This window comes from Haliaeetus albicilla, chromosome 1 (genome assembly GCF_947461875.1).
Source record: "Haliaeetus albicilla chromosome 1, bHalAlb1.1, whole genome shotgun sequence".
Taxonomy (NCBI): Eukaryota; Metazoa; Chordata; class Aves; order Accipitriformes; family Accipitridae; genus Haliaeetus; species Haliaeetus albicilla.
Genome location: NC_091483.1, coordinates 55,257,274 through 55,281,351, shown reverse-complemented (window position 1 = coordinate 55,281,351; position 24,078 = coordinate 55,257,274). Strand labels below are relative to the sequence as shown.

The 24,078-nt window shown below is 42.4% G+C and overlaps 1 protein-coding gene across 1 annotated transcript in view; it reads right to left on the bottom strand.

The window, feature by feature from the left end:
• SCFD2 (sec1 family domain containing 2) overlaps positions 1 to 24,078 on the bottom strand; it is a 207,072-nt gene that overhangs the window by 8,526 nt on the left and 174,468 nt on the right. Inside the window, exons 6-7 of the mRNA XM_069790287.1 lie at positions 5,744 to 5,889; positions 1,982 to 2,116 (exon numbers count right to left, since the gene is read on the bottom strand). Coding sequence (XP_069646388.1) covers positions 1,982 to 2,116; positions 5,744 to 5,889 — 281 coding nt within the window. The remainder of the gene's footprint in view (positions 1 to 1,981; positions 2,117 to 5,743; positions 5,890 to 24,078) is intronic.

Here is a 24,078-nt window from a genome sequence, read left to right as displayed (position 1 = left end):
TGAATCCCATTTACTGTGAAATCTGCATTTTGCAAAAATCCCCAAGTGAAATTCACTTTCAGTTCAAAATGCCATGCATTAAAAAAATTGGGCAACAATTATCTCAGGCAATTAGAAACACTAACCAAGAAAAAACCAATCCCATTACATCAAGTGAAGGAGCCTGAAGGAAGAAGGAAGAATGGTCCCCTGAGCTAGCAGAGCATCCCAGCTGGACATCAGCCTTCTCTCCAGCTTCGAGCCCACCACTACTGCATTTCCTCAGGATGCTGATGGTTAGAGGGCTCTTTGCTGGCACATGTGTTTGTGTGGAGGAAAGGGAGAGGGGGAGATGGGAAAGCGGGGTGACAGTGGTCAGTGAAAATCTAAAACTGAAACAGGAAGGGGGCAGAGGACCTGTTTGTTCTCATGGCAGATCACGAAACACAGCCTTTTTCTCTGAGGAAAGTCAGCAAAAACAACTTCTACTGCCCCACGAGGACTACCTCTGCCAACCAGGACACCAGCGTCAATGCATCTGGTATTTCTGACCAACTAGAAACCTATTAATTTAGCTGAATAACTGGAAAAAGGAAAACACATCAATCACCAGAAACTAGACTGCCATGCAAGGCACTTGGTATCAATGATACCAAGCTCAGATCATCACAAACCACGTGTGTTCTAGAGCAGCAGTCAAAAGAGGAATCCTTGCAGCAGGGAGGCCTTTTCCTTTCACCTTCCCTAAGCTTCAAAACAAACACACCCACCAGAGAAGCAACTTCTGGATGAGAGGTATCTTTAAAAGTCTGTCCTGGATGAACATGTCTAAGTCCATTACTTACCAAAGCATGTTTATGTGAGTTGGCATTTATATTCAGGCATTGAGGAAGAAATAAAAATAAAAGGAAGTTCATGAAATAATTACAGTGCTGATGGTGCAGTAAGTGGAGAAGATCCTCTCATGTGAGAAATACAGGCTGGTCAGAAACTCATTCATGTAATAATTGAACACTGGCCAACAAACTAGGCTACAAACTAAAGGAGCAAGCACGGACACATTTGGGAGGTATGTGATCATGCCTATGAAATACTCATCCTACAAAAGGTTCACTTGCTCATCTGTTATATATTCCTTACAGTAGGATGTTTTTCTTACTAGCAGAGATGCAGGTGCTTACAGGTACATATTGCCATAATATACTTCATACTCTTACATAATACTATTCAATGGAGAACTCGGGATACGCAGTAAGACAGAGCTGAATGTACAGCATGCTAGCCACTCCACACTTCACCTCTGTAGACATTTAATGAACACTTAGCATAGGCTACTTTGTAAAGCAGAGTGAGGTCTTGTAGTGACTGTCTTAAAACATGCTATGAACATCCACAATGAAATTTTTGACTAGTAAGTTTCCTCCCTCCCCACTGCAAGTTGAACCTTACCAAGTTATAGAAAAGGCACTGAATATGGAGCCCCTCTGATGACCTTCCTCCCCTGTGAGACCTGACTGTTCATACTTACTTCCCTCCTGTCTCAAGGCTGCTTGGTGTCCTTAAAACACTTTGATGAGGTGCCTTGCGGAATGCCTTTTGGAAATCCAGGTAGGTTATATGAACTGGCACTCACTTACCAATTTGCTTGTTGGGTGTCTCTGAAGAGTTCTGAAAGCTACGTGAAGTAAGACTTTCCTTTAGCAAAGCCACATAGCCTCCTCCCAGACATATCACCCTTATTTAGGTGTCCAGTATCACCCTTATTTAGGTGTCCAGTCTGCTCCATTCCTCTTGTTTTGTTCAGCAGGTGCCACCCATTTGTACTGTACGTGCAATGTGGTGCCTCAAGGTATTCCCAGTCCCCCTGCAAGGATTTAACTCTCCTAATCACCCCTTAAGTTCTTCTGAACAATATCAACACAAATACGTAAAATCAGCTACTGCCATATGATGCTATGACCTCAGGTAAATCTTACAGATAAGCTTGGGAAGCCTGGTTTACCTTCATGAACATGCTGAATCCAGTTTTAAGGAGATCAGTGAGGCCTGATGACATGTGCTCAATATCAACAGGATCAGGTCGATCAGGATTACAGATCTCTTCCACTACCTGTTTCAGCAGTGGTTTGTAAGAAGCCTGCACAAAAAGAACAACACACTGTGAGTAAAGCTGTTTAGACTTGGTGCAACTGCTCTTCTAAATGTTTTACTTCCAGTAAAGGTAACAAAAAAATAATTATCCTAGAAAGAAAACCATTCAGAGAGTTAAAAAATTATCGAAGCAGCAGCAGTCTTTGTGACCTTGACCACAAACGGTGTGCACCATCAAACTGAAAAGACAGGAAGACGGGCACACATTTACTCTGCCCCATGTGTATTATATGAGTAAAGGGAGGCAAGGAAGGAAGGGGGCTTCCAGTTTCTCTGGGATCTTTTTGGAGGTAGTACAGAAAGGGATAGCAATACGGTTGACACGCTGTTGCCCGTCGTGCACCCAGAAGATCTCATTCCCTTTGTAATGATTTTACAAACACTTAAACAGGGATTTTTAGGAGGGGTTGCTTACTGACCAGTCGTGCCTTCCCACAGGTGTCAGCACGGAAGCCTGGACATCAGCAGGGCTGGGAAGAGGCCAGCCTGACTGTTTGTCCAGCATGGAAGAGCAGAGCTGAGGAGTCCCTGTTAGTCCTTCAGCTTCTATGGCCAGGGCACTCTACATAACACTTCCACTTGTGGAAAACCTTGAGAAAAATAGGCCAAACAACCCCACCGATATGCACGTCAGAGCTTCAGAGAAGTTAGGGACCAGGAAAAGTGGAACATGTAAAGGTAAAAATAGTCAGCATCCTGGAAGATCTGCTTCCAAAGGATCCACCCTGCACCCTCTTCGGGGTCCACAAACCTGTGCTGAATATGAATTAGTAGCCTAGAAATTTCCACATTCCCTTACCAAGGTTTAAACCACTCTGCCATCCTGAAAAAGTTTCCAAGATAAAAATTTTAGGGACTTGTGGAAATATGCTCTTTAATGAAAACTCGACCTTACTTGCTTTAGAGATGGAGTTTTGTTTTGCCGCTTTCAACTTTGTCCAAACTGCAACAGAACCACAATTATTTCAGGAAGTGCAACAGTCTTAGAAAATTAGCAGCTTTCAAATTAGCACATTTGTTTGCCTTTGGGATGCCCAGGTATACATCATCCCCTAGATTTCTTAAGGGAATCAAGTGTAACATCATTCATTCTGTAAAAATGACATCTACAAGAGACGTCATGCAAGATAAACATAAAAATGGATGGAAAATAAAAAGCAAGCTGCTTGGCTTGAAACTAAAATTTTCTGGAGTAATTAAAGAAATGTTTTTCATCCAACACTTTACAGTGAGAAACAAAACTTACAGTTTTTTAATACAACCCTGTCAACGAAGATTTATACAACTCATCTAGTTCTTCTCACAACACGTGCATAATTTTTAATTAAGCCAACGAAGCAAATTACAGCAGACATGAGCTGCAGGATCTTTTAGGATAACATGCCAAGATTTGTGTCAAATCTAGTCACGCAATAAACAACTGTTTGAAAATACACATGCAGGCATGAAGCCCTATGTATAAAAATCTGTTTAATATCTTCATAGATGAGGAACAGAAAGACATTAGGAATTAAATATTTTTGGAGTAGAGACCAAATCACAGTTAAACAGAGAGGCTTACTGCATGAAATTAAAGGAAAAATGTTATCTGACTTCAGAAAAAACTATGTACTTAAAAGATGTTAAAAATGTGCTATGATTTTTCATGGTTAAATTTTCAGCACCAAAAGTCAGTGCCCTTCAAAATGATCGAATTCAGCTACACAGATACTAAAAGGCAGATACTAAGATCACTTATGTTTTTTTGGCTATGATAGATTCAAATATTTTCAAAATCTTTTATGACTTGAAATTCACTTATTATATTTTTAGGGAGTTTTTACTCTATTTTTTATACATGCCCCAATAGCTGCATTGATTTCTAACTCATATAATGAAACTTTTATCAACTTTAAATTTTGCTGGGACACAAACTGTGTTTAAAACAGTTGTTAAAAAGTTTGATGGCTAAGGGACACGCCTCAGACAAGATTATAAGGAGAAAAGGAGAGAGAAAGAGAGAAAGAAAGAACAAGAAAAGGAGAGGGAGGGAGGAAAGGAGGGAGGGAGAGAGACATGGAGGAAGGGAAGAAGGAGGGAAAAACATACTTCAGATCAAGATGAAAGGAAAAGAACAGTAGTTACAATATCAGGCAAAATAATTATCTCCTCTCGCGTGGTTGCTACCCGAACTGGTTTGATAACCTGATGAAAACATTTATCATTTTATGTAAGACATATAAACTTCAATGCTACAAAAAGTCCTTCTAAGAGGCTATCCAATTCCTACTTACTTATCTACAGAAACCTTTTCTGAGTCTTAACAAGAAGAGTGGGCTTCCCAGGTCCTGACAGATAAAGTGGAAAAGCACCTATAGGCTAAACCCATTCCCATAGCATTGAGCTGGGCCAGGAACGCATATGGCCATGGGAAGGGCACCACTTCTTTAGAGGAGCTAAACTGATCACACACAACCCATGTATTAACACCTGCCAGTCAAAAGAGAGGTCCATTTGTAGAGAGCTGTATGTATGATGGAAAAAAACATACTGCCTGCTTATTTCTGCTACCCTAAACCTCCTGAACTGCCCTCAGCAGAAGGTTGGTCCTATGCAAGCAATTAAATCCATTGCATAGCCAGATTAGGGGGCTGCAAGGTGTTAATACATCCCTTGCTATGTTCCAGCACTTAGCCCTAAGCAAACAACCTGGGTTACATCCAAAGAACATATTGATGCTAATTACACTTCCAGGAAACTTTTAGAGAGTATTTTCTTATCATCTGACTGATCCCCCACTGAACTGTATTAAACGTTTAACAATTTTCCCCGTTTCAGACACCAGACTGGTTGTAATGCTAGGAGACTTCAGTAACAGGTTTTCTCCACCTTAGTTTTCCAGCAACATTTTGCAACACTCCTGATTTCTGTTCTTACAAAGCAATGCTTAATTTGAACTACATCCCTTTGCTGGTCTACAGCATACTTATGAGTTTGGAAGGATTTTTTTCTGGCTCAAGGCTAGAATCAAGTTTTATGGTCTCTCTCTAAATCACTGTATGTGCTTTCCATTGTAAAACTCTATTTTTAACTGAAAAAGTTAAAACGCTTCAGGGGAGATGGAGAGAGAGAAAACTACTGTATATTAGTCCTGATGACCTATAGTAATATCATAGTTCATGTGTTCATATTTTAGAAACAAAAAATTTTTCATCTATTTACAAATGGGACTGCCTCTCACATTTATAGGGATGGGAGAGAAAATACACAGGAATATAGCTGCTGTATGGATGCGGGCATCCTGCTATGCTATGTCATGAGGGGGTCTTAGTCCCAAACTGTCTTGACCTAGCCCTGCCTTTGACCGGCATTTATGTCATATCACAGTGCCGCAGAGCAAACCCCAAATTTCTTCTTCAGACAATTCTTTGTTGACATTGACACGGATATGCCTGAGTTTGGATGAAGGACTTGAGGAAGTTCTTGATGATTAGGTCGATTATAAAATCTATACTTAAATATCTTCCCCATGGGTAGAACACATATAAGATTAGCACATCAACAAAATTAGTGCTGTAATTGTGACAGCATCCTAGAGAAATAACATACACAGGGAGAAGAAAGATCCACTTGCCTGGTGGGTGTTGCTGCCTGCATTATGTATGGAATTAAACTGTTTCATGTGCATTCGAGCTCTTGCAATATCCCTGAGGGACTGAAAGATATCATCCACTGCATCTGTGGCTTTCTGAGATGTCAGGTTCAGTGATGAGTCACAGCCTAAAGAAATAAAAAAACATGGATCTGAGTGAGTGAAAAACTTTCAAGTGTTTTGATAATAAGCAGTAGGAAAAGGATAACCAGGAGGAAATTTTAAATTAGTTTCATCATGTTATATTCTAGAAACTCAGGGGCTTGTCAGACAGCATGTCCTCAGCATGGCACGGGTCTCTGTAGCTGAGCAAGAAGGCATAAACCCTACACAGCAAGCAAAGTGAACAGCACCTCTCTAAACACATTCGTAACCTAAATCGTACAGCGATTTCATCGGGCCAGGGTATATTTTGCTCTCCACAGCAAACAGAAGATCCCATGCTAGCAGACCCCGAAGAAGAGCCCCAGGTGGAAAGGAGCCAGCAGGTTTGCTGGTCTCCTCAGGGTGACACAGCCATGAAGAGGGGAATTGCTCCACAGGCATCGTACGCGGGACCCGGCTGGCAGCCTGCTGGCTCCAAATGCATTTCCTACCTTTGCAACAAGACAAATGGGAAGAGTCTGTGCTAAATACAGCAGAAATGATAGCTACACATTGGAAAGAGCTGTATTACTATAAAAAAGTCCTTATTCCTCAAAGTGGCACAGTTATTACTTTTAATGTATTTTTCCAAAGCACTTCTGCTAAGATATAATGCTTATCTTCCACTGAGGGCAAACTCCATTTACAGGACCATGTAAAAGGTCCCTCCAGGTGGCCAGGCAGTGCCTTGGCAAAGAGAAATTCTTAGCCTTGGCTCCATCCCCCTCATCACAGGGCCTATATTGCACAGAAGCATTGAAAAAATACTTTCTCAGCCGAGCTGCTGAGGAGAATTAGCCAAGAGATAACTGGGTCACCTGGTATTTGTATTGCTCTGTCAACACAGCTCTACACCTTTTGACATCTCTGCCTGCCTCTCTTCTCGCTTGACTCCTCATCCCTGTGGCAGAAGATCCATCACAAAATAACCCTCCTTGCCACATGCACACACAAACACACACACCTGCTTATCGGCAGTGTCTTCTCTGGGGGATGCTGCTGTAGTGGTTTGTGCATCCATCCCCCGGTCCCACAATCGACCCTGCGCTGGCAAACCTCTATGTCTGTGCAGAATCCTGCTGAGAGGATGGGGTCTCCCTGCAGGTCCCAGCACCCACCGGCACCCGCTTGCATCGTGCTGCACCAGCAGAGCCTGGCACTGAAAACAGGCATCCAAACTGTCGTGAAGGCACCTGGATTTTTGGGTGGGGGGACTCTGAACAAACTTTTCTCTACAACTGACAGAGGACAGAATCCTTATGCACTAAAGAAACAACAGAAAAGGCAGTACTTTCAAAATTTACAGGGAATTTGTAATAGCTAATCTGGATCACTCTTTCACATCTTTGCATTCTGTACAGCAGAATATATATAATATATACACATGCAAACACACTTATAGAGGTCTGAAACTATTCCTACAAGATGGTGATTAGACACTGAGCTTTCATTTGTCTGAATATTATTTGTTGAAAGACTCCAAGTCGGATCCTCAGATGGTGCAGCAGAACAGATAAAAAATGACTGTACTTCTGCAGGGCTACATCAAACCAAGCTGCTGAGGATTTATGCCATTACAACCCACAAAGCAACGAAGCGAACACAAACTGGCCCTTGGTGACTCCCATGTTGTAATTCTAAGGCAGACACTCATATATTTTTGGGCAGGCTCTTGATATTATTAAATTTTTTTTAACTGAGTGCAAAACAACTTACAGAAATATTTTTGTTGTTATGTATGTGCCAGATCTGCATGCTCTGATACTCTGATTGACCAAAGTTTACTTTTTCATTTGGCCAAGGAGCCTGTGTGTTGCCAGTGAAACAAACCCCACTCTGCAGCTCATTACCCCGCTCCACTTGTGCTCTTGAAATCAGAGAGATGGCTCCTGCAAGTGATCTTGTGCTGGTTTATGTGCAAGGGAACAGTGTCCAACCGCTGAAAAAAAGTGAAAGTGAACACCTCCTGGACAGATGAGGTTAATAAATAAAGTCTGAGGTAACAAATCCTGGCTTATATTTATCACTAGCACAGGCAAAATATTCAGAGATCTTGTATTGTCAGTGTGCTTTTACCCTGCCCATGGGAAAACAGGAATGAGAAAATGGGGCAGTCCCTGTTAGCTCCAAACTCAGAGGCTGTGCTTGTTTAATAGTTAACATTTATAAAGCACTTTACAAATGAAAGTCAAAAGAGCCATATCTCATTATCATATTACTAGATTTTGTCCTCTCTGAGAAACAAGCTTTCTCTGTTTTAGCCACATTAGAGATAACTAATTATCTCTAGCGCCTAGCTAATATAAGTAGCGATATTTTCTTTGTCCTCTCTTCTTCAATCCTTTATCAGCAAAAGCCATTGCTTTTGGCCAAGCCACCTCTGTAATGTTTCCTTTTGCTAGCGAACTCAAGTCCCCCACGTTGAACAAGTTCAGGCAAGGTAAAAATCACATCAGGTTTGCTTTGCTGTGCACACTCTTTTTTTTTTTCCTTAATTGTTTATTTTCTTGCACCACTTGAAAGCCTTTTGTTTTGGCCCCACAGTTATTTTTCTCAGGAAAAGAAATATTTGTTTCCTTCTCCTGTTGGCATCCCTTCTCTTTCTCTCTCTTTATTTTAACAAGAGCCTTTTGACCAAGAAGTTTCAAATCAGCTTGTCAATTCCCACTTCTGGAACTGCAGGGCAGTTTCCAGTGGACACGGTCTGGCTTTGTGTCTGGAGGACCCCGAGATTCTTCTCACCTTGCCTGGCCCAGCGCATCCCACTTTGCTTTTTGTTACTGGGTCAATCTTCTCTTGAGCAATTTCTTGGCAAAGCGCAGCCTCTGTAACATCACTCACCGCTCGAACCTCATTGCCAGGGAGATGCTGTCTGGAGCTCAGACTTTCCTTTACAGCTTGTGCTGACACACTTATGGGCTGGAGGCCATGGAATTGTTCACCCTCACCATCTGTTTATCAGGCCACATTGCTTCATCACCGTCACCAGAAACAAAACGAGAGGCACGGGAGCCTCGGTGCGCCGGGCTGTGGGCCAGCAGATCCTCACCCTCCGTGTTCAACCGTGCCTCCCGGCAGACCGGAGCATATCTCAAGGAGCACTGGAGCAGGTGCTGAATGTGTGCTTCCAGTCTCCATGGCAAAGCGCGGTGCTGGACCCAGTCTGGGAGCCAGCGGGGCACTGGGAGTCAAAGCTCCGGTCCAGTGCCAGTTTAAGGCTGACCAGACGAGGGAAAAGGGGCATACTTTCAAAGGTTTCTCTAAAATGTGGCTTCCTTAGGACTTCTGATCAAGAAACGTCACATCTGGGGATGTCATGGCTCTCTTTTTCCAGCCTGACATCCACTTCTTTTTTTAAATGAAAATTAAAACAAAAGTTTTCTTTGCAATCCCTTATTGTTGAAATTAATAACAAAACCACAGGTTCTCTGAAGGCTGCTGCCTACCTGTCACACTGCAGTAAATTTGAAGAGGGGAGCTGGGTTTCTCTCCAAGCTGGAGAACAACAGAAGCTTGTGTTGTACAAATGGCAGGCGGCTACAAATCACCTCCCGTTCACACCTTCCCTGTGAATGGGGCTGTGTGCGCATATGGAGAGCAGAACACAATCCCTCTTCTCTGCCCGCTTCATGCTACCAAGAAATCTGTTCCTTTTACAACAATGAAGAGGTGGAATACATTAGCTGCTGCACAGCTCATGTGCTAATTAAAACAACTCTTCCTGTTACTGTTTTTTCAGGGGAAGTTAAATGGCATTTGGAGAGCATGCTGAATGAATTCCCTTGAATCCCAAGCCCTGTTATACAGGGGAAAAGGCATTTAAATGAAATTTGGGGATTTCCTGTCCGACTTGAAGAAGCCCAGTTGTGGAAAAAAGAAAATCACTGTTAACCAGCATAGGACTAAAGATTTTAAAGCACGTATCCGAGATCTTGATGTTATCCCAAGAAGAACACAGCCCAGTTCTGTGGTAAGTGGTCCCCGACCTCACTGATATTGCTTCTGTTCTGCTTCCATCCACTTGCGCCAAATTTGAGGAGAGTGAGACTGTCCGGAGCTGCATTCAGTGCCTAACAGGATGAGGCTACCGCCCCTTACTTTTTACCTACTTTTGAACTTTTTCATCGGAGTGAGCACATCTCCTCTTAAGCTACACATCTGCATAACCATTAGAACCAGAACTAATCCATTTTCACAAGAAGCTTGAAAAGAGGAGAATGGAGATGCTCTTCTCCACAGTTTGGAGTGACCCAGAAACTAAACTGGACCAGTTTTTGCACTGATTTCTGAAATGGGAAGGAAGATGGTTTAAGACAAGGACACAGACATTGTGAACCCACGAGATCTATAATTATAAAGTGGCATGTGATTGATTATTCCCTCCCTGAATGCAACAAATGAGAATTTCAGACCTGTATCAGAAAACCTTTCACTGTGCTTTGTCTCTTTTGGTATGTGGTCCAGGCGTCATAAACAAACTTGTTCTTTCTTTAAACCAGTATGATAATTATTAACACTTTGTGAAGGTCTTTGATACTTCCAAGACATCACTGAAAGGCTACAATTCTTACGAAGTTAAAAATTTAGGAAAGCTGAAAGTTCAGCAGTTTACGCTGTTTTATTGGTACTAACTTAGGCTCTCTCTACCTTAGGCTCTCTCCATAGCCCATTTACAGAAAACCTGCCCATGTACAATATAAACCCTGCAAACCCTGGAATGGAAGTGGCAGAGTAGCCAAGCCGTTCTGGAAGCACACACTGAAGCATGGGCTAAACCAGAAAACCGGTATTTTGAAGAAGAGGAAGTCCAACATTATGCAAGCTATTTTCTAGATATGCAGAGTTAATTTGCTTGTCAGCAAAAGACTGAGGAAGAACAAAGATACAGGGTGCCTTGAGGGTCAGAACTCAAAATACAGCACTGTGATATTAAACTAATGAAAATCTTCTATTTTTATACTTTGGATGATAGCATAGCAATGAGGGCCCTTCTTTTTCTAGCAAATAAATCTAACAGCATACATATGTATACCCACAGCTATATGTTTTATAATAGTTTCAATATAGTCATGCATTAAGATTGTTATGAAAAAGTAGGTACGAATGCATATGGTTACACAGACCACGGCTGGTTTTTGCAAGGGGAAAAAAAATGTGTAAAAACCCAAACTGGGACAAAGTTTGTGTGATTCTCCTCTCACCTTTCTTCCTGATGGATTCTGCCATGCTTTTGAATGTTTATTCTTAAATTTGATTTGTATTAAATTGTGCTGTCTGCTGCATCTAAAAGGGAAGCTGGTAAGCGAGTGTAACACTGTGGGACAAGGAAGGATGGGCCAGAATACAAGACATCTGTCATTTCCCAATAGCAACATCAGCAGAAGGTGAAAAATGAGAATTGACTCCATTTTAGTTTGGGGGATTGTGGAAGAGAGGTGCATTCCCCAGCCCTTGAGAAGAGAGCATCCAGAGGGGACAGACACAGCGGTGCCTGTGGCAGCCTCCCTGCAGCACACGGCAGGTCCCTACCCCTGGGGATGCAGAGGGTCCTGCTCTGCGCTTGCTCGGTCCTGCGCATCCCCAGCCAGAGTGTGTGCGGCACCGGCTGGGGCAGCCACGTCTGTGCTGCTGGCAGCGAGCAGCGAGCCTCCGGGCAACCTTGCAAGGCTGAAGGCCAAGTCAACACTACAGTGGGCCGAGTTCAAAACAGGGCTGGGTTTTCTGACACTAGCAAGTGATTTGGGTGCTACGGCTTGGGTTAGAGGAAAAGAAGGGTAAAAAGAAACAGGGGAGAAGCTGAAAGATTTTTCAAAATGGTATCTGCTGTTCATAGGTGAATTAAAATCCCGAGAAAATAGGCACTTAGTAAAAAAATATATGAAAGTTATAAAAAAAAAATCCAGGTTCATTTTGCTGAAGCCCTGGCAAAGCAGTGTGTCGGTGCTGCTGGCACAGAGGGGCAGAAGCTTGTCAGCTGGGGAAGGGGCAGGCGCAGAAACGCAGAGATAACCTGTCCTCACCCACAGCCTCGAGACGTTCTTGCTCCATTCCCTACCAGCAACCACAGCAGATTTCTAAGCCGTCGTCCCGATTCAACTCCTTTTCTCACCACCCCCCCTTCCCTCCCCGTTTCCTGCGATGGCCCCTTGCCCCAGTCATGCCTCAGCCCTTCAGTGCATCTGGGAGCCTGAACTCAGCTTGGACCACACCACTGCAAAACCACTCCATCCCTACAGCCCTCCTCAGGAGAGGCAAGTTATTTGTGCACCAAAGGCGAAGAAGTCGAAACTCCACCGAGGCGTCCAAGAGGTTAGCATCACAGCCAGAGAGGGAACTCAGGGTTTCCCAGCCCTGGACTCGATCAGCCCTTCTGCCAGTCCACACAGCACCGAATAACAGACTGCAAACGCTAGCAGGCAGAAAGTTAAACACAGGGGAGGAGGAAAGCAAAGAATAGCAGTATCGTCCTGGTTTTGGCTGGAATAGAGTTAATTTTCTTTCTAGTAGCTGGTATAGTGCTATGTTTTGGATTTAGTGTGAGAATAATGTTGATAACACTGATGTTTTCAGTTGTTGCTAAGTTGTGGTTAGACTAAGTCAAGGATTTTTCAGCTTCTGATGCCCAGCCAGCAGGAAGGCTGGAGGGGCACAAGAAGTCAGGAGGAGGCACAGCCAGGACGGCTGACCCAAACTGGCCAAAGGGGTATTCCATACCATGGGACGTCATGCCCAGTATATAAACTGGGGGGAGTTGGCTGGGGGGGTGGATCACTGCTCAGGAACTAACTGGGCATTGGTTGGCGAGGGGTGAGCAATTGCATTGTGCATCACTTGTTTTGTATATTCTAATTCTTTTATCATTATTATTGTCATTTTATTATTATTATTATTATTATCCTCCTCATCATCATTTTTTTTCTTTCTATCCTATTAAACTGTCTTTATCTCGACCTATGAGTTTTACTTTTTTTCGATTCTCTCCCCCATCCCACTGGGTGGGAGAAGTGAGCGAGCGGCTGCGTGGTGCTTAGTTGCTGGCTGGGGTTAAACCACAAGAATATGGGAAAAACATTAGAAAAGGGAGGGAAAATGTATACAATGTTAAAAATCAAAGAAGAATCTTTTTCTCCCTCAATTGTTAGCAACATCTGCTTTGAACCTATTTGAAACCAAGGTTTGCATGGAGGGTCACTGTAGGGCTCCAGCTGAGGTCTGAAACTTCAGAATAAATCAAAGGGATTATCTGCAAAGCCACACAACAGAGAATGTCAGCTCTGCGTTTCTATAAATGTCATTTACGATCTGATTGGCACACAGAGAATGAAAACACAGCAGCGCACAGGGATGCTCCAGGGCAGTCACCAGCACAATGCAGCCCAAGTGGAACTATGGATGTAGTGTCTGTGATGGGAGGAGAGAGGGTCTGATCCGCCGCCAGGGAAACCACAGAAGCTAGTATTGCGACTGGCAAAGGTGCAATTTGTCCTTTATTTTAATCATGACAAACATCTCCCATTTAAGAGAAAAGCCAAGGATGTTTTTTTAAAGAGTAACTAAATTTACAATCCTAAATCTCCACTTCAGCTTTTAAATAAGCATTCAAACTTTAGCAGTGCTGAGCATCCAGGGATTGCATGTGTATGTCTCCATGGGCAGTTCAGCACAGATCTGACATTTATTATATAGGGGCACATCCTGCAATCTCTGGAGCTCACTGGGGAGGCATGGCAAGAGCCAGCAGTGTGCTTGGAAAGCTTGTTGTTGGCCTCAAGTGTAGGAACCTCTTCTGGAAACTGCTCTTTGGCATGCAAGGCGCGCACAGCCCGCATGGCTAAGTACTTCACTGGATCTCAAGCTCTGAAGCTGCATGCATAAAAATCTGGCCACTTACCTACATGACTAAATATGGATTTGAGACCTACCTTTGGAGATTAATTTTTTTTTTTTTACATTTTGGCCTCAATATCTGTCATTTGGACGTTTCTATTTTACGGGAATATTTTATTGCCTTCTTCTTGGCAAAATTCAACTGCACAACATGTAATATCAACTTTTATGAAGCACTGCAAACTCAGTACTGGAGGCTCTCAAGTTACATGAAATTAAACCTGTCAATTCAGAGAACAATTACAGAGAAAAACTACAGCACTTACTAGAATAAATTACATAAATTAATTGCAGAAGGAATTTAAGTTAGGCTCAGATGTGCTTTCTGAAGGAAGTTAATGTAACGAATTCATTAGGGAACCATTCAGTTGCTCCCTCAAGTAGTCCATATCTTAATTAAAAAACCACACATGTTAATAAAGCTATGGTAAATGCCCTGTAAGTCTAATAAGGCCTCCCAATAACGTTCTTGCAAGAACTTAGTAAAACTGCAGGTTTTACTAAACGATATAGAGCTTTATGAACATACCACCCTAGGACCTATACGTTCAAATGTCCTCAGTCTTTTGCAAGTTATTCTCAGCTAACCTCCTTTTGTCTACAGACTGGTGGCTGCACTTTGGCAAGGACAGATTTGTGCTCCCATCAAGGATTTTCTTGCTATTCACGCATCAGCCAACACCCTTCAGCAACGCTATGAAGTTTCACCCTCAGCTCTGCTGCCTCTCACCTACTCCGCAAGGTACTCCAAGTGGTACCACGCACGTGACGGACAAACGATACATTGGGAAGAGGGACGAGGCTCGTGTCCAGCCAGCAGTGGGTGAGGCAGCAAGTACTACCAGTACGGCAAAGCCTCCTTGGCCAGCGTGCACCAGAACAGAGGACACGTTGCATGTGTGAAATGGTGCGGCTGTCCTCCTTCAGAACAGCTGGCATGGTGGGACACGGATGGGACCCTGTGTCGTGGTTTAACCCCAGCCAGCAACTAAGCACCACGCAGCCGCTCACTCACTCCCCCCCCATCCAGTGGGATGGGGGAGAAAATCAGGAAAAGAAGTAAAACTCCTGGGTTGAGATAAGAACGATTTAATAGAACAGAAAAGAAGAGACTAATAATGATAATGATAACACTAATAAAATGACAACAGTAGTAATAAAAGGATTGAAATGTACAAATGATGCACAGGGCAATCGCTCACCACCCGCCGACCGACACCCAGACAGTCCCCAAGCGGCGAAAACCCTGCCTCCCCCACTTCCCAGTTCCTAAACTAGATGGGACGTCACATGGTATGGAATACACTGTTGGCCAGTTTGGGTCAGGTGCCCTGGCTGGGCATGAGAAGCTGAAAAATCCTTGACTGTAGTCTAAACACTACTGAGCAACAACTGAAAACATCAGTGTTATCAACATTCTTCACATACTGAACTCAAAACATAGCACTGTACCAGCTACTAGGAAGACAGCTAACTACATCCCAGATGAAACCAGGACACCCTGCCACTGCCTTTTCTAACGTACCTAGTCAGGACCCTATAGCCCTGTTTTTTCCTTTCATTCTCCAAGCATCTGCAAGCCCCCGTTGTGCGAGAGACCACCTGGAGCCAGACGACCTTTTGTTCAGGCTACGGCCTTGCTTATGCTCAGGTGGCACTGTTAATGCAGCACTTCACGCTACTGGGGCTGAGGAGCGTCATATACAAAGAAAAGTGTTCCTAAGCAACTGTGCTTAAAGCCTTCATAAAGAAACACCCCAATGGCCTGTTTTGTCTCTGCACTATGAAGCAGCAGGGCAGGGAGGAAGCTCATGTAGAAGTCCACGGAAGTCTAGATGCTCTACCCACTTGGCCTCAGAGGGCAACCTCAGGAAAACATGGCAAGATCTGTAAATGTCCTTATTTTTATAAAACTTTTGTTCCTTATGTTGATTACAAGGAATCATGCTTTTAAAACAACAACAAAGTGAAATAAGTCCTTTAGTATTTTTGTTTAATTTTTCCATCTTTTTTTTAGCATGGACAATGGAAATGAATAAGAACAATGTTTTTTGCATTCACGGTCCAATTTGATTGTATGTTCCTCATACTGCCAAGTCAAGCTTGCAGACATAATTGGAAAATGCTTCCTTCTGAAAACAACTGTCCTACCTAGAATTTTTAAAAATGCATGAAACCGTTTCAACTGATGTATCTAAGAATAATAGTAATGGAGAAATATCCAAGAGACATTTTCTTTCCCAATTTAAGTTCCGAGCCAGAACCAGAACTCATGGTGTCATTAAACTGGTGAAGGCAGCTATACACAATAACATAAATTTATAGAAATATAAGATCACAATTAAAACTAATAGTTGTAATCTATTTAACAGCTACTGAAGCAAGACAGGAGCAGTGGTGGTGATTAATTGGAAATGTATCGGAAAGTGTGGGATCTGGGCATAACATAAATGGTATAGAATAAGGGGTGGATACTGTCCTGGTTTCAGCTGGGATAGAGTTAATTTTCTTCCTAGTAGCTGTTACAGCATGTTTTGGATTTAGTGTGAGAATAATGTTGATAACACACCGATGTTTTAGTTGTTGCTAAGTAGCGCTTATCCTAAGTTAAGTATTTTTCAGTTTCCCATGCTCTGCCAGCAAGCAGGTGTACAAGAAACTGGGAGGGAGCATAGTCAGGACAGCTGACCCGAACTAGCCAAAGGGATATTCCATACCGTAGAACATCATGGTCAGTATATAAACTGGGGGGAGTTGGCTGGGAGGGGTGGATCGCTGCTTGGGCATCAGTCAGCGGGTGGTGAGCAATTGCATTGCGCATCACTTGTCTTTTCATGGGTCTAATTTCTTTTTGTTATATCCCATTTCATTACAATTATTATTATTAAAATATTTTATTTTAGTTATTAAACTGTCCTTATCTCAACCCACGAATTTTACTTTTTTTCCTGATTCTCCTCCCCATCCCACTGGTAGCGGGGTGGACTGAGCGAGCGGCTGTGTGGTGCTTAATTGCTGGATGGGGTTAAACCACGACAAACAGGAAGACAAAAATAATGACATTTTAATGCTATGCATAAGTATCTATTCAAAAAGGCCTCTTCACCCAGTATGCTACACAACAGGTGAACAGCCATCTGAAAACTGACAAGGATACTAGGCACTTAGGCTGCATTCAGTGGGCTTTACTTAATAACAGATAATAGTTGCAATTTTATTTTTCCCCCTTATATGAATTAACAGAATTATGGTACATCCCTTAACTACCTTTTGCTTTAAATTCATAACTGTGCTCAGAATAATTTCTTTGTTTCTGTTTAAAAAATGTCATGGCTTACCTTCTAAAATTAAAATTAAACTATAAAAGGATTAAGTGTTAGCCAAAACACTAGAAGTTTGCTTTCCAGGAGACATAGCATGAAAGAGCTAAAAGCTAAATGCCAATCCTGTATTAATCTACACTGCTATGACAGTTTTGATGCTAACAGGAGGTAGAAATACACTATAACAAGTTTACGAAGTTCACGGTAATAAGAAAAGGAGCTGTCAGATAAACAAAAATATCACAGATTTCTAGTTCTTGTAATATTTGAAATTCGAGCATGAAAATCTGAAAAATGACACACCATTTTTGATACATTTTATTTACTATTCAGCTAGCATCACACTACCCAACTGCAAGAGAAATGAAAGAAAGACTAAATGCCATGCTCAGTGTAATTATGACAGAAAAAAAATGTATAACAATAAATTCTCTGAAGTGCTAAAGTTAATCTATGACATTGGAGTTTATAGCTTAACTGCAATTTTAGAAGAAGAATACATTGTTTGAGCTGCACCATGCTCAATTCTGAAATCCTGATTACAGAGGGCATTCGGGTGTGCTTAACCGTATGTGAAGTCCCACCGAAGTCCAGCCAGAATACCTTCAACCTTATTTTAGCATCCCAACTCCCCAGGAAAGAGAAATCCTACTACTCTACTTTTACTACAGGGAAATCATTCATCTTAAAATAAAATATGCAAAGTGACTGTAACCAAGAATAACACCCAGCATAAGTGGACATTCATGGTAATTGCCCTGGTGACTTTTAATTCAAATTTCAATGAAGTGTCTTACAGGGCTGCCTTTTTCAAAACACATTTCATTGACACTACCAATGATACATATATTCACAGTATATGTTAATGACACAGAAGGTGAGTATTCCCATTTTGTGGCTAAATTTCCAACAAGATTTGGAAAGTTTATAGCCACGAACTGGTAGACGGATGATCTTGTAAATCACCACCCAGCAGCTCAGGCACATGCTCAGGAGCTGCCTGGTACTATGTGCCCACAGGACCTCTGTGGACTTAGCTGGCTCCATCAGATGCTGCTACCGCCTAAATAAAAACCTAACTCCAAGCTTGGCTCAGAGCAGGTTTGCTGAGGGAACGACAAGGATGACTTACTGTGTGGCCTGCTGGGCACAAGCTGATCAGAAGAGAAAGTCAAGCAGCACATATCCCAGGGGCTACAGGTGTTAGGAGGGAGAAGGAAGGGTTTCCTTTTTTCTATACTATCAAGCACCTGCCAGAGCATTAGAGAGAACAATTTCCCACCTGGCAGATCACACAAGACTTTCTCTCTTCCTTCCATCAGTAGTGCAAGAATTGCAACATGCTCTGCCTCCCCAAATGTAGCGCACAGCTGCCTATGGTGTGTGAAAATGTTAATGATGCTGAAAACCAGAGAAATGTGGCTCGTGATGCTCTGCTGGAGACTGGGGGTTGTACAGGGTAAGGACCATTTTATACTTTTTTTGCTCCTTCCTTCTCTGAAAACAAACATTTGACACTGGACACTGGGGATAAAACAGGGTAAGGGCAGAACAGCTGTTCTTCTATCCTGCAAGCGAGGTTAAGTGAAGTGTAACAATTTCCAGAGAAAAAGAACATAAATGTTTATGGTAAAAAGGCTTCACTGCATAACATAAAGGAAAACTTTTAAACACATAATACTGAAAGCAACAGCCACAATTGTCCACACTGAAATCGGGAATTCTACTTTAATGGCAACCTACCACAGCGCAAGTCGTACCTGACCAAGGGCAAAAGGACTAGAAACTGGAACGCTGAAAATTTCTGCATTTACACCATGACAACTCTTGGCCCTCACTGGAGCTGTTTTGCCCTGCTACCAGTGGTACCATGCACGTAAACGAACGGTTACGTCTCCCTGGTGTCCTGGCCTCACCAGGGGACACCTCTGGCAAGGGGCTGGCTGGGGCTGCGGGAAAGCTGCTGCAGACTTGTGCTCTCCCAGTCTAAGAGGCTTAGCATCCCATTGCACATTAGAGAGGAAAACGGGTAGCAGGCAGTGAAGGGGTGGCAAAGAAGCTGTGTGTGCATCCCTCAGCTGGTCACACGTGTGCTACCTAGGCAAGGGGTGTATATAGGGCACAGACGTCCATATTCTGCAGGCAGACGAGAAGTTACGCCGAAGCACAGCCCTCTCAAGCTCTTCCATCACAACCGATGGTGATCATGGCAAGGAGCATGTGTGGTTTAAGCCACACACAGTATCCACTTTGTGTTACCAGCTCAATTGTATTGCATGCTGTGCATACAACAGACTCTCTGGAGACAAACCCCTGTCTCTAGTGAGTCACTGTATTGATCTGCTGAACAAATGACCTGATGTGACGTTACCGTGTTTCATATCTTCCTCTGCAGAATACACAGACAAAAACTGCCACCATTTGTACAACTAACCGTCTATCTGCAAAGCACAACGTTGTACACGTGGGCTTGGGATGCCTGAGTCAATTTTTGAAGCTATGAATTGTAAACAATTTAATTCTAGTACAAAACCAAGAGATATTGCCTGTCACCTTACCAGAGTTTGACATTAGAATGCTTTGCATCTAGATAAAAAGGTAGATGATAGTTTAGCCTACAGCATGGGTGATTATGTTATTTGGAATAAGCATTACGTCTCTGATGAGATTAGGAAAACCGTATTTTGCAGAGGCATTTGCTCTTCATGAATCTCATGGAAATATATATGCAAAACCAGTATTAGATTTGGAGTCAGAAATAAAACAGGAGAGGTCTTGTCAAATTTCTCTCTTCAGCTTTGGTTTAAGTGGTTGTTTATATTTTTCATCACCTGCTGTAAAACTATTTCATTTGAAATCATCGCTGGAGTAGTGTCTCAAAAGATAACTCATCTTGTTTTGGGAATATTTCACATCTCAGTGAGAATAACATCCTCTAAAAAGTACCTTGACAGAAGATTTTTTTCTTTATGAAAGCAGATAACACTGACTCATCTAAATGATTTAAAAGTCTTCCTATGTTCATCTGCTCTTATAATCCATTGAAACTGTGCACTGCACTTTGCAGAGATCATAAGAATACAGCCCAGTCCAAACATCTAACAATTTGCAGTTAAACAAGAAAAGGCATCCAAGTAAAAAGCATGGGCAGAAAGAACAATAATAAAGCAATAAAAAATGCAAGTTAGAAACAAACCACTGCATAAATTATCCCACTTTATGTTAATTTTAAAATTGAAATTACTGTTATACAAGAGAAAAGACACAGACTGCATAAAGTATACTTCGGGTGAAAAGCAAAAGAGAAGAAGTGAGGCTGCAGAAAGGATCTGAAAGAGGAGAGAAGGAACCCTACTATGGGAAGAGAGACCAACGTGGCACTATTTGTTTCCAAAGGATGAACAATGACACCATGTGCCAAGCCACCCCTGCCTCTGAGTACATTGGTGTTGCAGCTGGCCATTACCAAGACACAGCAGATCCCTGACTACGAATAACACAAAATTATACAATTGATGCTCATTTTTATTCTTTTTCTTGTCTATTAACTGGAACGCACACTGTAGTGCAGATGGCAAGTATCAGTCAGTGAAGAAAATGATCAGCAGTACAAGCTGCAAGCACATGTATAGAGGGAGGAAATATCCTAGAGTATTGAGTGGAATAATCTCATATTCATAAAACAGATAATAATTCATAATATGTGCAATAGATAAAAAAGATGCTGGCAGAGGCCTCAGTTTAGCAGAAAATGTAAACACACATTCAACTTACGAGGTGTGATGGGATGAAGTTAGGCCAGTGCTTAAGTGCCTTGTTGAATTAAGGTTAAACTCTCCAGTTTAAATTCCAAAATAATTGTGCTATTTTAATTAACCAACAAATGAATAGCTTGTAGAGTTGGTCTAGAATGTTTCTTAAGCACTTAAGAATTAACACTTTTTGCCTTTAAAACAAATCGAAAACATTGTAAGCTTTGGTGAAAACACAGCTTTTAACACAGGCTTGAAGAAACAACAACTGATAGAAAATGCCTGGGATCTGTAGTCATTTCCATTTAGTATAAATTGTTAATGTTTCCAGGAAAAAGAAATAATGAAAAACACTCATAATGTTGTAGCCAGGTTTCAACACCTGCTTATTTATTGTGGCCAAAAGAATGAGGATAACATAATCTACGCTTCAAGCATATGGCAGAAGCATAGGGATTTTTTTAATTAAATTGTGCCTGCCTAAGAATGAAAGAGGACATGTAATTTCAAAATTAACTGGATTTTTTTTGTTTGTTTGTTTAGGAAACAAAGACATTAGCAAATGCAAGCAACCAGTCAAGCCTAAAGGACTGACAGCAGCAGCTTCGCCATGAGGCTGATCTGTGGCAGCCCAATGCTGTTCACTGCCAGGGGACTGGGCAAGTGCAGCTCAGAGGCACTGTGGCTCCAGACCACCAATGACTGTCATCTGCAGGGTGCTCGTACAATGGCAATTGTATAAGTGCAATAGAAATATTTACAATAATATATCTAAGCTAATAGGCTGTCAAATGATCATTAGACATAGATGCACTTCCGTGGGTATGTACCACATGTAAATGAAGGCTGTGGAGGAGGGGAGGAGACACCTGAGACTCCTACCATAACCATGTTTCATTTCAGAAGGGGAAAATATTGACTAATTTTGGTCCTGAAGTCCTTATACCAGCTTGTCACCGCTAATCTCAATGAATAATTCCTGCAAAGGGAAGAATTATATGAAGATGTAGTTGTGAATGTCAACACTGTGAAAAATCACATCTACAGCTTTTTCTCCTGCATGCAAATTCAACCTCGAACCTGACTGAACCTTTCACACTGTTACGTTCCCTCATTCACTACTAATTATAATTAATCAGGACTGCATTCATAATGGTTCGTTAACTTTCCTTGTGTGGTTCTTTCCTGTACAAAACCACTCAGAGAACGAAAGACACCTCACACTTCCATGAAGATCTTGAAACCAGAAGAATGGCCTCATTTTCCCCACTTTTAATCTTTTAGCCAAAGGACTGGTGAAACTGGTGAAAGAAAAGTTTAGGAATAAGCCAAAAAATTGTAAAAAATAAAACCCCACGTCAGAAAAACTGTGAGTTATCTGCTTCCTTGATGCATTTGCTACGGACCAAGTTGTTTCTCACCCTTCCCTGATAAGTTGGTGGCACATTTGGAGACATACATGCTGCCCTCTGTAGCTAATTTCTGACTGCTACTTCACCTCCCTTTTTAAGCTGCAGAAATGGAGAATTCTGAACACAAACCAGCACCAACAGCACCACTCCCAGTCATGCTCCTCTTCTCCCACTGATTATATATCTATTTTCTTCAAAGCTTTGTCCCTGTGCAACAAAGATGTGTAAAAACCAGCCCCTGCCAGCTCGCCTGCCTTCTCTTCTAGCAGCTTTGGGCACAAAGTACTTTGTCATCAGTTATCTTCTGCTGGCTGTCATTGAAAAACTGTACCATATTTTCACAAGAGAGATGGAAATAAGGCAAACACCTTGCTTTAGATTATTTTATACTGTTGTCTCAGCTGAAAATGTTACTTGATTCGATGCATCGACAAAGAGTGGCTCTGCACATTTGCAATGCTGTGTTTTATGCTGCCCTCTGAAAGAGGTACCTGGGGCACTGAAACAACTCAGCAGGAGAAGCATCAGCAAGGGTCACCTGGCAGTACTTGCTCATGTGTTTCTGTTGCATGATGCATGTCTGACATGGTGAATGCAAACAAGTTTCCCCTTTCACTGCAGAAGGATGGTGGTTGTGGCGAGTTACCACAGGTGGCCTAACTTTGAACATCAGCTCCCACAGTTAGGCAACACCAAATTAAAAATGCAGAATATAGTCATGCAGAATGCAGTCAATATAGTCACATGCCGAGGTATAGATGTGACATTGACAACTGACTAGAGAGCAGATGCAGGGCTCCTGTGAGGAGATTGGCCTTAAAAGTCCCCACCATCTTAGCCTCAGGCCACAGCTACCTCCCCTGCTCCCAACCAGGTCAGTCAATAAACTGCAGGTACCTGGAGGAAGACAAACCAGGGAATGGCAGAGGAGATACGGATGCAAAAAACCAGCCCTCTTGTCACCTCCTGGGCACTGGGTCTGATTTTATTAAATTTATTTATTAGCAGAATTCTGCTTGCTCATTTTTTCTCACCTGATTTGGAAGTAGCCCTAATTATTGAATGTCCCTATCTGCTTTGGTGGAAAACAGCGGTGAAATGTTTCTCTATTGAGATTCAGCCTGTACAACAAGAAACCCCATATGTTGGTGTCCAGATCTGGTTCTGTTCCTCAGCATTAACGTAAACCTGCCATTTTTTATAAAGCTCTTGCTATCCTTTATCTGCTTGGAAATATACCCATGTACTGCCTGCATTCTCTGCTGGCTCCTTGGTAAGTATGGTGGCACCTCTGTGCTGGAAATGCTGGGTGCTTCATGGCCAAAACACATGTGCCTAAGCAACAGACCCTTCTAAAATCATGAATCTCAGCGCTTTCAGGCTAAGGAGCAAAACGCATGACAACACATATAATTAATAGGCCAAGGACTGTTCCTTCAGAAGTGCTGTGGTTGATACATATCTCCCTCCCTGAATTCCTAGTGTCGTTAGTCATAATGTGCAGTGCCACGCCATTCAGCTCCCAGGAAAAGCACCATCTCACAAGGATCTCACTGACCAGGTCTGCCCATGGCAAGGATGGAGCGCTGCATTTTCTGGGCACAGCTGTTCTGCTTCTGGCTGATGGGACACATCCAGCTGGCCCTGAGCAGAGCACACAGCAAGCAACGATCCCCCTGCACTAGGTGGAATATCACGTTTAAGCTTGTACCGTGATCCCCCGGTCTTGAATTGTCCTGTCACAGCTTATTATAACTCTCTTAAGTTAGTTAACTCTCTTAAGAAGTTTAATTAGACCT